Source organism: Ictidomys tridecemlineatus, chromosome 2 (genome assembly GCF_052094955.1).
Source record: "Ictidomys tridecemlineatus isolate mIctTri1 chromosome 2, mIctTri1.hap1, whole genome shotgun sequence".
NCBI classification, from domain to species: domain Eukaryota; kingdom Metazoa; phylum Chordata; class Mammalia; order Rodentia; family Sciuridae; genus Ictidomys; species Ictidomys tridecemlineatus.
In genome coordinates this window covers 90266073-90280033 of record NC_135478.1, presented here as the reverse complement: position 1 = coordinate 90280033, position 13961 = coordinate 90266073, and the positions used below count along the sequence as shown (strand labels likewise).

At 40.1% G+C, this 13961-nt stretch overlaps 1 protein-coding gene across 3 annotated transcripts in view; it reads right to left on the bottom strand.

The window, feature by feature from the left end:
* Positions 1-1594: 1594 nt before the first annotated feature.
* Positions 1595-13961, bottom strand: part of Brap (BRCA1-associated protein) — a 34350-nt gene continuing 21983 nt past the window's right edge. For all 3 annotated transcript variants that reach the window (XM_005329625.4, XM_013360477.4, XM_078039166.1), the window contains 2 exons: positions 7847-7950; positions 1595-4015 (listed from right to left, as the gene is read on the bottom strand). In XM_005329625.4, the coding sequence (XP_005329682.1) occupies positions 3652-4015; positions 7847-7950 (468 nt within the window). In that variant the 3' untranslated portion in view covers positions 1595-3651. The remainder of the gene's footprint in view (positions 4016-7846; positions 7951-13961) is intronic.

The following is a 13961-nucleotide window of genomic DNA, read 5'->3' as shown; positions in this document are numbered from 1 at the left end:
AGCGCCACCAAAAAAAAAAAAAAAAAAAAAAAGAGTGTGTGTGTGGGGGGGGTGTCTGGCCAGCAGCAGAAGCCTGCCACAGAATACTCAGTAGCATCCTAAGATTGATGAGAGTAATGGCTAGATATAAGTGACTTAGATGTCCCCCTCCACTATTTTTTATTTATTTTTGATACCGGGGATTGAACCCAGAAGCACTTAACCACTGAGCCATATCACCAGCCCTTTTTTATATTTTATTTTGCGACAGGGTCTTGAAGAGTTGCTTAGGGCCTTGCTAAGTAGTTGGGGCTGACTTTGAACTTGGGATTTTCCTGCCTCAGCCTCTTAAATCACTGGGATTATAGCCATGCACCACCACACCCAGCTCCCTTGCACTATTAAGAAGCAGAAATTGGCTAAGTTTGGTGGTGCATGCCTGTAATCCCAGCGACTCAGGAGGCTGAGGCACAAAGATTGTAAGTTCCAGGGAAGCTTACCAACACCCTGTCTCAAAAAGGGGGTGGGGGACTGTGGATATAGCTCAGTGGTGAAGCACTACTGGATTCAATCCCTGGTATCAAAAAATAAAAATATATGTATAAAGTAATAAGAAGCAGAAATTGATTCTCCAGAGTCTTAATTTCCCTTCTGCTGCCAAGAGAGCAGGAATGCAGAAGACCATTAGGCAATAGTGAATTCAGCTTTATCCCAGAGAAAATGGTTTTCTCCAAATGTGAAATGACTCTTTCCTTTTTAACATAAGCCTAGACTTCATCACACTAGCAAAATACGCCACCAGTCTAAGCAACATGGCACGACGTACATGGCCAAATCATATATAGTACTCGAGAGTGTGCCTACTAACTGCACCAGAAGAGGGTTCCAAACAATGATGGAAGGTTGCTCCTTCATGATTTTCCAGTTCTCACATTCCTGGCTGGCTGTCTACCTAAGTTTCTCAGCCCTTTGAATGACAGCAGCTTTGCTTGGCAGTTGTAGTTGCTTCAAGTGCTTTATATTACCCAGTGTCCTAAAGAGTCACATTTGTGAGTGACTCTTTAGGACACTGGGTAATATAAAAAAAAAAAAAAAAAAAAAAATCTCAGCTTTAAGGCCTGTAAAAGTCTCAGGTTAAAAAAATCAATTCCTTTTTGTTCACAAAAGAGTTATGTGTCTGAGTCTTTCCCTACTTCAAGCCTTCAAATTCAGATAATTTCCCCTAATCTATATTTGGTTTGCCTTTTTATTCTTTTCTTTTTTTCAGGTATTGGAGATTGAACACAGAGGTGCTTTACCACTGAGCTACAACTCAAGCCCTTATTAGAGTCTCATTAAATTGCCCAGGCTGGCTTCAAACTTGTGATCCTCCTGCTTTAGCATTCCGAGTAGCTGGGATGACAGGTGCATGCTACCATGCCAGCTTAGGTTCCTCCTACTTTTTGTTGGTTTGGGGAGCTGTAGGAAAGAGGCTGAAAAGATGGATAATCCAGCTGCTCACTATCCTGTCAAAGAGTTGATTTTTATGCTTATCTCTAAATTCAGGCCATTGACTTTCTTGATTAGATATGTGCTCCTAAGCAAATGTCAGAGACACAAACTTCACACAGCATAATAATTTCAAAGTTTGGTTATTTTAATGCAATTTCACTGTTCAAGGTAGTATTAAGGTAAATTAAGTGGTTCATTTCCACCCTGAAGAGAACACTAACAGCTCCTGTCTTATCTAATTGTCATTACTCTTCGACCTTCTTTTAAAATAACATTTTCTTTACATATCTTGATAAGATTCCCCCCTACCCTGGAACATTTCTTTTAAACCTTCAAGTAGTTTGGGGACCTTTGCCTGTTTGCTCATTCCTCTGGCACAGCCTTCCAGAGCATTTGTCCCACCTGTGCTGAAAACCGCAGCTCTCCCAGCTGGAGGCTGGGCCGCGTGATGGAGGCGATCATAATGAAATGAGGAGCAAGCTTTGTAAACTACTTCTTAATTAGTATGCTACAATCCACCCCAGCTTCTGCAAGGTCAGACATGCAAGACAAGTACTTGGCCAAAACAGCAGGATTCTAACTAGTGTAAAAATAGATTTTAAATAAAATAGAATCTCTATAGGAAAGACAATTCGGTTATGCTTTACATTCCCACTCTTGCTTTAAGATATTTGTATATTAATTAAAGTCCAAGAAGGACTTATAGCATTAGCATTGGTCTGCCCTAAGTAAAAATTAAGAATGTTTGACTAAGTACATTCATTTTGCAAAGTTACAGTTAAGGTTTTTTTTTTTTTTTTTTTTTGGTGGAGGGGGGAAGAGGGAATGCTGCAGCATATCCCCCAAAATGGATGGTGATTAGCAACACAGCTGATGTATTAACAACACCTAGGACCATTTAAGTCAAAGGGGATGAAGCCCAATCACAGCCTAAAAAATAATTATGCAATGTGACAATTTAAAACCTTTGGCTAATTATAAAGCAGGAAACAAAACCCATCATTTAACAGTATGCCTTGTTAACATGTCCAGCTCCCTCTTCTAGAAGCTAAATTCCAACACGGGTCTCGCTTCAGTTTCACTCAATTATGGCATGTCACGAATTATCTTGTTTCTGGTTCTAGAGAAAGTACATAACCCCTCTTTAGTCCATAACAAGCATTACATGACTGTTTTAAAGGGGGCTCTGTTGAAATTCAAATTTTAGGATTTAGTAACAGCCTTTGGTTATATCTTGAAAGCATAATTGAAAATCTGCCCAAGCTCCCTCTAGCTGCAACCTGAACATGAATTCGGATCTTTTGTAAACTTTCAGAAAATACTGATCCCAGCAAAATACACAATTAGCTAGTCAGAGGCTTCATTCTATGTTTTCACATGGATGATAAATCTCCTCTCTTATTCTTGCTAGATACTAGGAAATCCACTCTGAGATTTAGATCTTGAATACTCATTAAGCCTCTTTCTTATTATTTCTTATAATGATGTGTGGAGTCACCAGAAATAAACTAAGTGGAACTGCCATCATTTTTCCTACACTATGTCTACTCAATCTGTCCTGGGTTGTTTTTCCTGGCTAGCTGTAGGGCAAGAAGAGATGGCTGCTGCTGACAAGCCACTACCTGGCTTACAACCCAGCCCATCTTCATATAACATTCAAACAATTCTTCAACTCCCCAGAGGAAGGGAGGGATGGCAATGATATGAGGCTGGAGCTAGGGATTTTTCCTAACCCCTCAGTAGCCAATGGGAGCCTGTCTTTAAAGCAACTGCTATCAGCTCTGGGAGGTTTAGCGCTAGGTAACATTACCTTTGAGGTTATGAAAAAATTTCACATCTTAAAACTACCCTACAGCTAAACATCAAATACTCCAACTCAATAAATACAACGGAAAAATGCACAGCAGAGTTGGGGCATCTACCAAGCAGGAAGGCAAAATGGTCATTAGAACTTCTGAGGTTAGTGAACTCTTACCCACCTTTGAAAACACTGTTCAGGTGCATCTGCTCTCTTAGCACCCTCTACATTCACTATGCCACACTAGCAAATGAAAGATCCAAACGACTGTGGCTTGATCCTTACTTGTACTTATTAGGGCCCACCCTCCCATTTAGCCAAAAGTCCCAGCACACCCTTCAGTGCCAGGGAGAACAGTCTCAGGGATGTTGTTTTTCTGAAGATCACTTGCCCCTCTTGCTTCGACCCTTCCTGGAGGGCAGCTTCCCACTGCCCCCTGAAGAGGAGGGGCTGGAGGTGGAGGCCATGGCAATGTTGATCTGTCCTTCCTGTATTTCCTGCCGGGTCTCAGCAGGTAGATGGCTGATCTGCTGCTGAGTCTCAAGGTAGAACATGACATCACGTAGCTGCTCCTGGATCTCGGTGATCTGAAGGTCTTTTTGGTCACAGGTCTCCTTCAACAACCTTTCCTCCTCCTTTAGCTTGTTCTGCAGGAGGACCTGGTTGGCCCGCAAACACTTATTCATTTCCTGCTCCTCCTGGAGCTCAGTTGTGAGTTTGGCCACTTTCGTGTTTAGCTGAGTGCACCTTTTGCAAAACAAAGACAAAAGCATATCTTTTCATTTGCTGACACAGTCGCCTTTCTACTCTGGGATTGAACAGCAGGCCACGACCTCAGAATCCATTTTAGAGCAGTCTCCCCCTCCCTCCTCTGCTGAGGGAGACTGGTTTGCTGCCACTGTAATCAGCTAGGCAAAGAAAGAATTTTGCTCTTGTTAACCCAGGTGTAGCTTCCAGCCAATTTTTAAGCATCTGAAAATTTTCAGTAGCAGAAACTTGTGTGACTCATGGTAAAAATGCTTCTGTCAGTCCATAGTTAAATGGATGCCTCAAAGAGAATAGCTATAATAAAAATTATGAGGAAAAGTGACATTCTTGGAGAGTCAATTGCTCTGACCTCACTGCATTTCTGGAGGAGGAAAAAAGATGCTTATTCTAACCAAAGGGTTTTCCAGAATTGGGAATTCCCTATTCTTAATGCCCAATCTTACTCATAAGTAAAGAATTACAAATGAAAACACCATTTCAGATACCACTTTTATGTTTCAGAGTGCTAAAGAGCTCACTGGAAAAGAGGCACACCTACCGATGAATGGATAAAGAAAATGTGGTGCACATATATAATGGACTATTACTCAGCCTTAAAGAACAATGAAATTATGACATTTGCAGGTAAATGGATGGAAATAGAGAATATCATGCCAAGTGAAATAAGGAATCCCAAAAAACCAAAGGCTGAATGTTTTCTCTGATAAGTGGATGCTGATTTGTAGTGGGGGGTGGGTGGTTACGGAAGAATGAAGGAACTTTGGATTGTGCAGAGGGGAGTGAGGGGAGTGCTGGGGTAGTGGGGATGGGAAGGAAGGTAGAATGAGAGACATTATTATCCTATATACATGTATGATTACACTACTGGTGTGACTCTGCACCACATACAGCCAGAGGAACAAGAAGTGCTACATTTGTGTATAGTATGTCAAAATGCATTCTACTGCCACGCATAGCTAATTAGAACAAATTTTAAAATTTACCAAAAAAAAAGTACACTAACATGTTGACACTGGAGTGTAAATTGGTACAGACTTTTTGGAAGTTAATTCTCTTAAAAAAAAAAAAAAAGCCCATGCCTGGAATGCCAGGGGCCCACAACAATAATCCCATGGCTCAGGAGGCTAAAACAGGAGGATCCAGAGTTCAAAGCCAGCATCAGCAAAAGGGAGGCACTAAGCAACTCAGTGAGACCCTGTCTCTAAATAAAATACAAATAGGGCTGGGGATGTGGCTCGGTGTTCGAGTGCCCCTGAGTTTAATCTCTGGTACCAAAAAACAACAACAGAAAGTTCACAGCCGAGCACAGTGGTGCATACCTCTAATCTCAGCAACCTGGGAGGCTGAGGCAGGAAGATCATTAAATTTGAGGCCAGCCTGGACTATATCTCAAAACTATATCTCCAAAAAAAGGGGGGAGGGGCGGGCTGGATATACAGTTTAGTGGTAGAACACCACTGGATTCAGTCCCCAGTTCTGCTTAAAAAAGAAAAGTGCACATGCCCCACCCGCCTTTTAGGGGATACCAGGGATTGAACTCAGGGGTACTCGACCACTGAGTCACATCCCCAGCTCTATTTTGTATTTTATTTAGAGATAGGGTCTCACTGTGTTGCTTATCACCTCCCTTTTGCTGAGGCTGGCTTTAAACGTGCAATCCTCCTGTCTCAGCCTCCTGAGCTGCTGGGATTATAGGCATGGGCCACAGCACCCAGCTGCACATGCCGTTTGTCATAGCTATTAGCTATTCTACTTTCTTATCCTATAAAAAGATGAATGGAGAAAGATGCTCATTAAAACACTGTTTATATCAGTGTAAGACAGGAGACAATTTAAATGTTAATCAATAAGGAACTGGTTAAAATTATTATAGTGTATCCATACAATGTAAATCATGCAACTGTTAACAAAGATCAGAATAGATCTAAATATGCTAGTATGAAATGTTTCCAAAAAAGAATATTTCACCAAAGAAAATATCCTCAGTACTATTTTTATAGAAAAAAGATCATGTGCCAGGCACAGTGGCACACCCCTATTATTCCAGTGGCTTGGGAGGCTGAGGCACAAGGATTGCAGGTTCAAAGCTGGCCTCAGCAATTTAGCAAGACTGTAAGCAATGTAGAGACCCTGTCTTGAAATAAAAAATAAAAATGTCTGGGGATGTAGCTCAGTGGTAAAGTGCCCTTGGGTTCAATCTCCACTATTAAAAAAACAAATACAGGGCTGGGGATGTGGCTCAAGTGGTAGAGCGCTCGTCTGGCATGCGTGCGGCCTGGGTTCGATCCTCAGCACCACATACCAACAAAGATGTTGTGTCTGCCGAGAACTAAAAAAAAATAAATATTAAAAATTCTCTATCTCTCTCTCCCTCCTCTCTCACTCTCTCTTTAAAAAAAACCCAAAAAAACAAAAAACAAAAAACAAATACAAACAAACAAGTTACCACTTACTAGGATCCAGGAAGTGAAAAGAGCATCTAGTTTTAACTAATTCTTTTAACTCAGCTTAATTTGTTAGGATATTGAAAGTGGAAGAAAATTCAAAAATTTCCATTAATATTGCAGTGTTGTCTTTATAGGGGTTTAAAAAATTTGGTGAGAGAGTTTCTGTTTGGGGTGATGAAAAATTCTGGAAGCATAGGGATGGTAGTGGTTTTGCAACATTGAAAGTACACTTAGTGCTACTGAATTTATACTTAGAAATGTTAAAATGGCACATCCTGTGTTCCATATATATTTTTCTACAACAAGAAGAAACTATTAGAAAATGTTTTTTAACAGTAGAAGAAAATGGGTGAAGAGTATTAGGAAATCTTGATGCTACTATATTTGCAGTCTTTCTATTATTCTAAAATTATTCCAAAATAATGTTAAAGAAAAAAAAATACTTTTTCTCCCTATGGTACTATGGATTGAATCTAGGACCTTGTGCATGCTAGGCAAGTGCTCTATTGCTGAACTATATCCCCAGCCTCCCAAACAATCCATCTATCTATCTATCTATTTATTATATATAAACAGACATTTGGTGTTGAGGATTGAACCCAGTGCCTTACACATGCTAGGCAAGAACAGTACCACTGAGCAACAGCCCCAAACCCCCAAACAATACTTTTTTTTTTTAATATTTATTTTTTTGGTGTAGATGGACACAACACAATGCCTTTATTTTTATGTGGTGCTGAGGATCAAATTCGAGTCCAACTCGTGCTAGGCAAGTGCTCTACTGCTGAGCCACAATCCCAGGCCCAAACAATACTTTTTAAGGACCAATTATCCCCCTTAAATGTATATCTATTTGTATGAACACAAAAAATCCATTCACTTCCAAAGTGAATATAACCTAAATCAGAAAGATAATTTTAATCAGTAACAACTACCTTCTTAAATGAGAGTGGCCACACTAGTCATTTGGCTCCTTGCTCTATTTTCAACCTCTTTGGCTAAAGCCAACGACATCTCTGGCTTAGATATAGATTCCTTCCTAACTTCCAGTTTTATCAACCATGGTTCATAGCAGCTATAGGCCCTGAACCAAGGAAACTCCTTCCTACCACAAAAATGGAAGCCATCTGCCACGCTGCAAGATGCAGATGGCAGAGGGCCATCCACCTCAGGTGAAACAATGCATTTTTTAGTAAATAAGGAGTCACAGTAAATTTGCTCCACTTATAGAAAAACTCTTGAAAACCTGGTGATGTACACACTTGAAAATGAAGGTGTTCCTAAAAGAATGAAGGGAATCATCTGTTGACAGGGCATGTTACCATAAAGTGGCTAATTTGAATAACAGACCAACTATACCTACTTCCTTTCCACAGACTGCTTTTCTTTCAGGAGATCATTGAGTCTGTGCTCCAGATTATCACACTTCTCAATCGTTTCTTTAAATTTGGTCTTCATGTTGTTAATCTGAAAGAGCAAAGAGGGATCATGCTAAATTGTGTGGTCCTTGGACTACTGCCACAATTTTCCCCAATTATCAGTGTATGATTTTGACAAACCAAATCTAGAAAAGATGAGGTAATGATTTGAAAGCATATCTGGGAGCTAGGGTTGTAGCTCAGTGGTAGAGCACTTGCCTAGCATGTGAAGCACAGGGTTTGATTCTTAAACAAATAAAATAAAGGTCTGTCAACAACTTAAAAAAAAAAGATTAAATATATCCATATGTATATATAGAAAGCATTTCTGTAACAAGAATGAAAATTGTGAGAAATTCTTTTTTTGCTTACTATTCCTCAACACTAATGAAGAAGGGATCAGAAGTTGCTAAATGTCGTGAAACTGTTAGGTGACCAGAAAGTTTCAGGCCCTAGAGCAGGAGTTGGTTCACCAGAGGGCAGAGTAGGCCTCCCATTATTAATCACTCCCCATTATTTTTCCCTCCTGTGCTTACATTTCAAAAGTTATAATAATCCACTGGTTCTAATTGTTTGGTCTTATCTCCACCCCCTGCCCCAAACTATTACTTTTCTCACATACCAGGAAGCTCTATGAAACACGAAGTCCATGTTTGAGAGGGTATTTATAAAGACAATATATGTCTAGAGAATTAAGTCATATGACATAGTCTTATTTTTAAAAGAGAATTTAAAATTTTTGGTGTATTAGATAGCAGTAATCCTAGCTAAGAGTGTACTGGAGACCAACTAGATTGGCTCAGTGTAAAGGCCAACAGACCTAGAAACTGCCTCAACTCCACTGTTGAAGGACACTGGGAAAAGAATAGGTGGGAAGGGGAAAGGAGAGGCTGAGTAGACCATGAGGCAATAATAGGATCTGAAAGTGACTGAGATTTGAAATTCTTTTATTTATTTATTGTATATAAACAGACATTTAGTGTTGAGGATTGAACCCAGTGCCTTATACATGCTAGGCAAAAACTATACCACTGAGCAACAGCCCCAATCCCCCCAACAATACTTTTTAAGAACCAATTATCCCCCTTAAATGTGGTCAAGGCACTGGCTATGTGTTCCATAGGCAGTATCTCATTTATTGTTCACAACAAGCCAATGCCATAGATAAGGTACCTTTGACAAATACTAAGGCTCAGAGAAAGGTGAGGCAATATGCCCAAGGTCACTTAGCTTGATGGTGGTGAATCCAGTCTATGACCAAGCCTGACCAAAGCTAAATTCTAAAACTCTTTCTGTATACTACAGGCCAAAGTTGTACTGCAAAGAAGACATGACCTCTGTGCCATATCTGAATCCTTAGCAGACCCTGCGTTATGATGCATGTGAGACTGATCATGCAGGAGAAATAAACCTTTCTTTCGTTTTTCCTTTTTTTGGGACTGGGGATTGAACCCCTCAGGGAAGTTAACCAGTGAGTCACATCCTCAACCCTTTACATATATATATATATATATATATATACACACATTTTTTTTAAGTTGTCAATGGACCTTTATTTATTTATATGTGGTGCTGAGAATTGAACCCAGTGCCTCACATGTGCTAGGCAAGTGCTCTCTCTACCACTGAGCCACAACCCCTTCTCTCCCCAATCCTTTTTATTTTTTATTTTGAGACAGGGTCCCACTAGTTAAGTAGGGACTCACTAAGTTGCAGACAGAGTCTACCCTTGAACACTCAATCCTCCTGCCTCAGCTTCTAGAGTTAAGAGGATTACAGGCATATGCTTCTGCATATGCTCTCTTTCTAAACATTTTCATAAGCCTAGTTGCCTTTTTAAAAAAATAATAATTGTTTTGTAGCAATTAACTTTATAGTCAATTTCTTTAATTTAAAAGAATACAGGGGGCTGGGGATGTGGCTCAACTGGTAGCGCGCTCGCCTGGCATGCGTGCAGCCCTGGTTCAATCCTCAGCACCACATACCAACAAAGATGTTGTGTCCGCCGAAAACTAAAAAATAAATATTAAAAATAAAATTCTCTCTCTCTCTCTCTCTCTTAAAAAAAAAAAAAAAGAACACGAAACAGGGCTGGGGATGTGGCTCAAGCGGTAGCACGCTCATCTGGCATGCGTGCGGCCCAGGTTCGATCCTCAGCACCACATACAAACAAAGATGTTGTATCCGCCGAGAACTGAAAAATAAATATTAAAAAAAAATTCTCTCTCTCTCTAAAAATAAATAAATAAAAATAAAGACTCTCAGTTGATTGTTAAAAAAAAAAAGAATACGGAAGGGGCGGCTGGGGTGTGGCTCAGCAGTAGAGTACTTGCCTCCCATGTGTGAGGCACTGGGTTGGATCCTCAGCACCACATAAAAGTAAATTAAAAAAAAATAAAGATACTGTGTCCATGCATAACTAAAAATTATTTTTAAAAAATAAAAATAGCTTCAAAATTGCCCTAATTTTATTTTGGTATTTATTTTCTCTTCAATGTTATTTTGAAATCAGAAACTATTACATTGTTTTCCCATTTGCTCCTAAACTCACTCTTCAGTGAAGTTAGAAAGGACAAAAATTACTATCGAAAGGAATCAAACTGTATGTTTTGGTCAGAGAAAATGCTTAAGCCAAACACATTTAAATCAAGATGAAAAATGAGGTAAATCTAGCTGGCTGCAGTGGTACACACCTGTAATCCCTGTAATTCTAGTGACTTGGGGGGCTGAGGCAGAAGGATCACAAGTTCAAGGCCAACCTCAGCAATTTAGTGAGGCCCTAATCCACTCACAATTTAGTGAGTCCCTATCTCAAGAAATAATAATAATAAATAAAAAGAATTGGGGATGAAAGTCAATGTTAAAGCACCCCAGGGTTCATTCCTCAGTGCCAAGGAGGAAAAAAAAAAGATAACTCTAAAGAGGCTTTTAATGTTGCTAAAGATGGATGTTACAAAGGTTAGTGCCTTTAAACCATTTCCAAGCGCTAGACCACAGTAAGAAACAGTGAATAGATATAGACATGAAACAAAAACGAGTTTCACAAAATAAAGTGATATACTCTGAACACTTTATATCTACCATATTCTACGCAATAAAAATGCCAGCTGTGATCCACAATATTCATTTCAGAATCTACAACTGGAAAAATACTGATTTAAATGGAGCTAGAGGTTGAAACAAAAAAGAATCATCTTTAGGGAATTTGCCTGTACTGCTCACTATTGTGTTTTTCATATGTGAGTCCTTCCTGTGAGTCCATAATGTGACCCCTTGAAAACTAAGAACCTTCAAGTGGGTATAAGCTTTATTTTCTAGACTCGGCTCACATGCTATAGTAATGGCACTGCCTCAGGCACTAGAGAAGAAACAGTATTTATTTATTTATTTATTTATTTATTTATTGGTACTGAGGATTGAACCCAGGTTGCTTAACCACTGAGCTACATCCTCAGCCCTTTTTTATATTTTATAAAGGGCCTCACTGAATTACTAAGTGCCTCACTAAGTTGCTGAGGCTGGCTTTGAACTTGCAATCCTCCTGTTTCAGCCTCTCAAGCTGCTGGGATTATAGGTGTGCACCACCTTGCCCAGCAAGAAACAGTACTTAAGACTAAAATCCATGATGAATTTCAACCTCAATCACTCCCCTCTTGACATGGAATTTTTTTTTTTTTCTTTGTAGCACAGGGGATTGAATTCAGCCACTGAGATACATTCCCAGCCATTTGTTGTTGTTTTTTGGAGATAGGGTCTCACTAAGTTGGCTAGTCTGGCCTGGAACTTCCAATCCTCCTGCCTCAGCTTCCCAAGTAGCTGGGATGATAAGTGTGCACAACTACACCTGGCAACATGAACATTTTATGAGCCTCCCAAACAAGAATCTGTCAGTGTAGCCCAGAGTCCAGATCACTGTTCTCCCTACATTCTCTAATGCTGAGGGTGCTAATGGATAGAAGAATGGCTAAATAAAGGACAGTGGCAGGACAATAGGCTTGTATTAGTCATGAACTTATGGATAAATGACATTTGTTATCAGAAAACAAAAGCATCCTTCAAGCCCTGTGTACTCTGACCTGGAGCTGCCCTGGCCTCTGTTTACCTAAAAGTAAATGTAAGCAAGTTTCAGTGCTTCCTCTCCCTGCCCCAACCTGCTTTCACTGACATGTTTTAGGAAATGAAGTCAATCCTGGAGAATCTCAAAGGGCAGAGAGATTCCTAAGCTGAATTCTCAAAGGTCTGCATGAAAGATTTGAGGTGGTCACGCTGCTACATCCCATAGAAAACCCCATTAGTGAGGCTGCAGAAGCACTGCCAACATGCCTCCCTGTGAGTCCATAATGTGACACCAAGGGCTCTGCCTCCACTCCCACACGTGCTCCAATCAAGCCCTATTCAGAATTGCAAAGTCAAGTGACCTCAAGTGCTTCTGGAAAGGCACTTGCACTGACTGGAAGGTTCTTGTAAGAATTTTGACAATAACTTTAGATCATTTTAAAGTTGGTGTTAAGCATTATTATTATTATTATTATTATTCTAAAAGAACCCTATTTCTCTCATTTATAGGCAGACCCAGAAAGTGGGGCCCATGGGCCTAGCATAACAAGAGCTTGGACCCTGGCCAGGGGTCTGCAATCCTAGCCACCGCAGACATGGGCCCCAGGCCTGGCTCTGGAGGCCCAGGTAAGGGTTGTGACTCACCAAGTCACTAAAATAATCATTAGAAATGTCAAAAAAAGGGGCTGGGGATGTGGCTCAAGCGGTAGCGCGCTCGCCTGGCATGCGTGCGGCCCGGGTTCGATCCTCAGCACCACATACCAACAAAGATGTTGTGTCCGCCGAGAACTAAAAAATAAATATTAAAAATTCTCTCTCTCCTCTTTCACTCTCTCTTTAAAAAAAAAAAAAAGAAAAAGAAAAGAAATGTCAAAAAAAAGTCTTGTGGATATAGCTCAGTTGGTAAAGTGCTTGACTCACACGCACAAGGTCCTGGGTTCAATCCCAAGCACCACAAAAGAAAAAAGAAAAATGTCAAAGGTCTTTATTTAATACAAAGGGATACACTGAATTACAGACCCTGTCCCTAAGTCCAGAGAATGGTTCCTAGAGCCCTAATTATATAGAAACCCTCATGGTTTTTCAAATTACCTTATTTGAAACTCTCAGGATTCTTTGTACATGCTAGAAATAGAGGGAAAATCAAGCTGGGAGGGGTCTGAGTCCTCTACCCAGCTTTCCACCCAAACCACACCACTTTTCTCTTTCACATCATGAAATAACTGAATGGCATATTTTTTAAAAAATTAATTGCTTTTTGTTTTTTTTAAAACAATTATACTTAGTGAATTTTTAAAAATTTTTTTAATATTTATTTTTTTAGTTTTTCAGCAGACACAACATCTTTATTTGTTTATGGTGCTGAGGATCAAACCCAGGCCGTACGCATGCCAGGCAAGCACGCTACTGCTTGAGCCACATACCCAGCCCATTAATTGCTTTTTGACATGGGATCTTTCTACGTTGCCTAGTCTGGCCTCATGTGATCCTCTTTTCTCAGTCTCCCAAGTAGCTGAGACTACAGGCTTGAGCTGAATGGCATCTTTTTTGGTTTTTCTTTTTGCAGTATTGGAGTTTGAATTCAGGGCTTCACATATGGTAGGCAAGCTCTGAGCTACAAGCCTGGCTCTTTTTTTTTTTTCTTTAGTTGTTGACAGACATTTATTTATTTATTAACTTATATGTGGTGCCGAGAATCAAACCCAGTGCCTCACACATGCTAGGCAAGCGCTCTACCACTGAGCCACAACCTCAGCCCAAGCCTGGTCTTTTTTGTTTATTTTGAGATAGGTCTTGCTAAGCTGCCAATGCAGGCCTCAAATGTACAATCCTTCTGCCTCAGTCTCCCAAGTAGCTGGGTGTGTGCCAGCATGCCTGGTTTAGATGGCATCTTTATTTTGTTAAAATCTGGAAACCACTGACCCAGCCCAACATCCTGCCAGGATGACCCCTGAAACTCTTTAACATCTCTGCCCAATTTTATTTCCTTTAATTTAAAAGAGC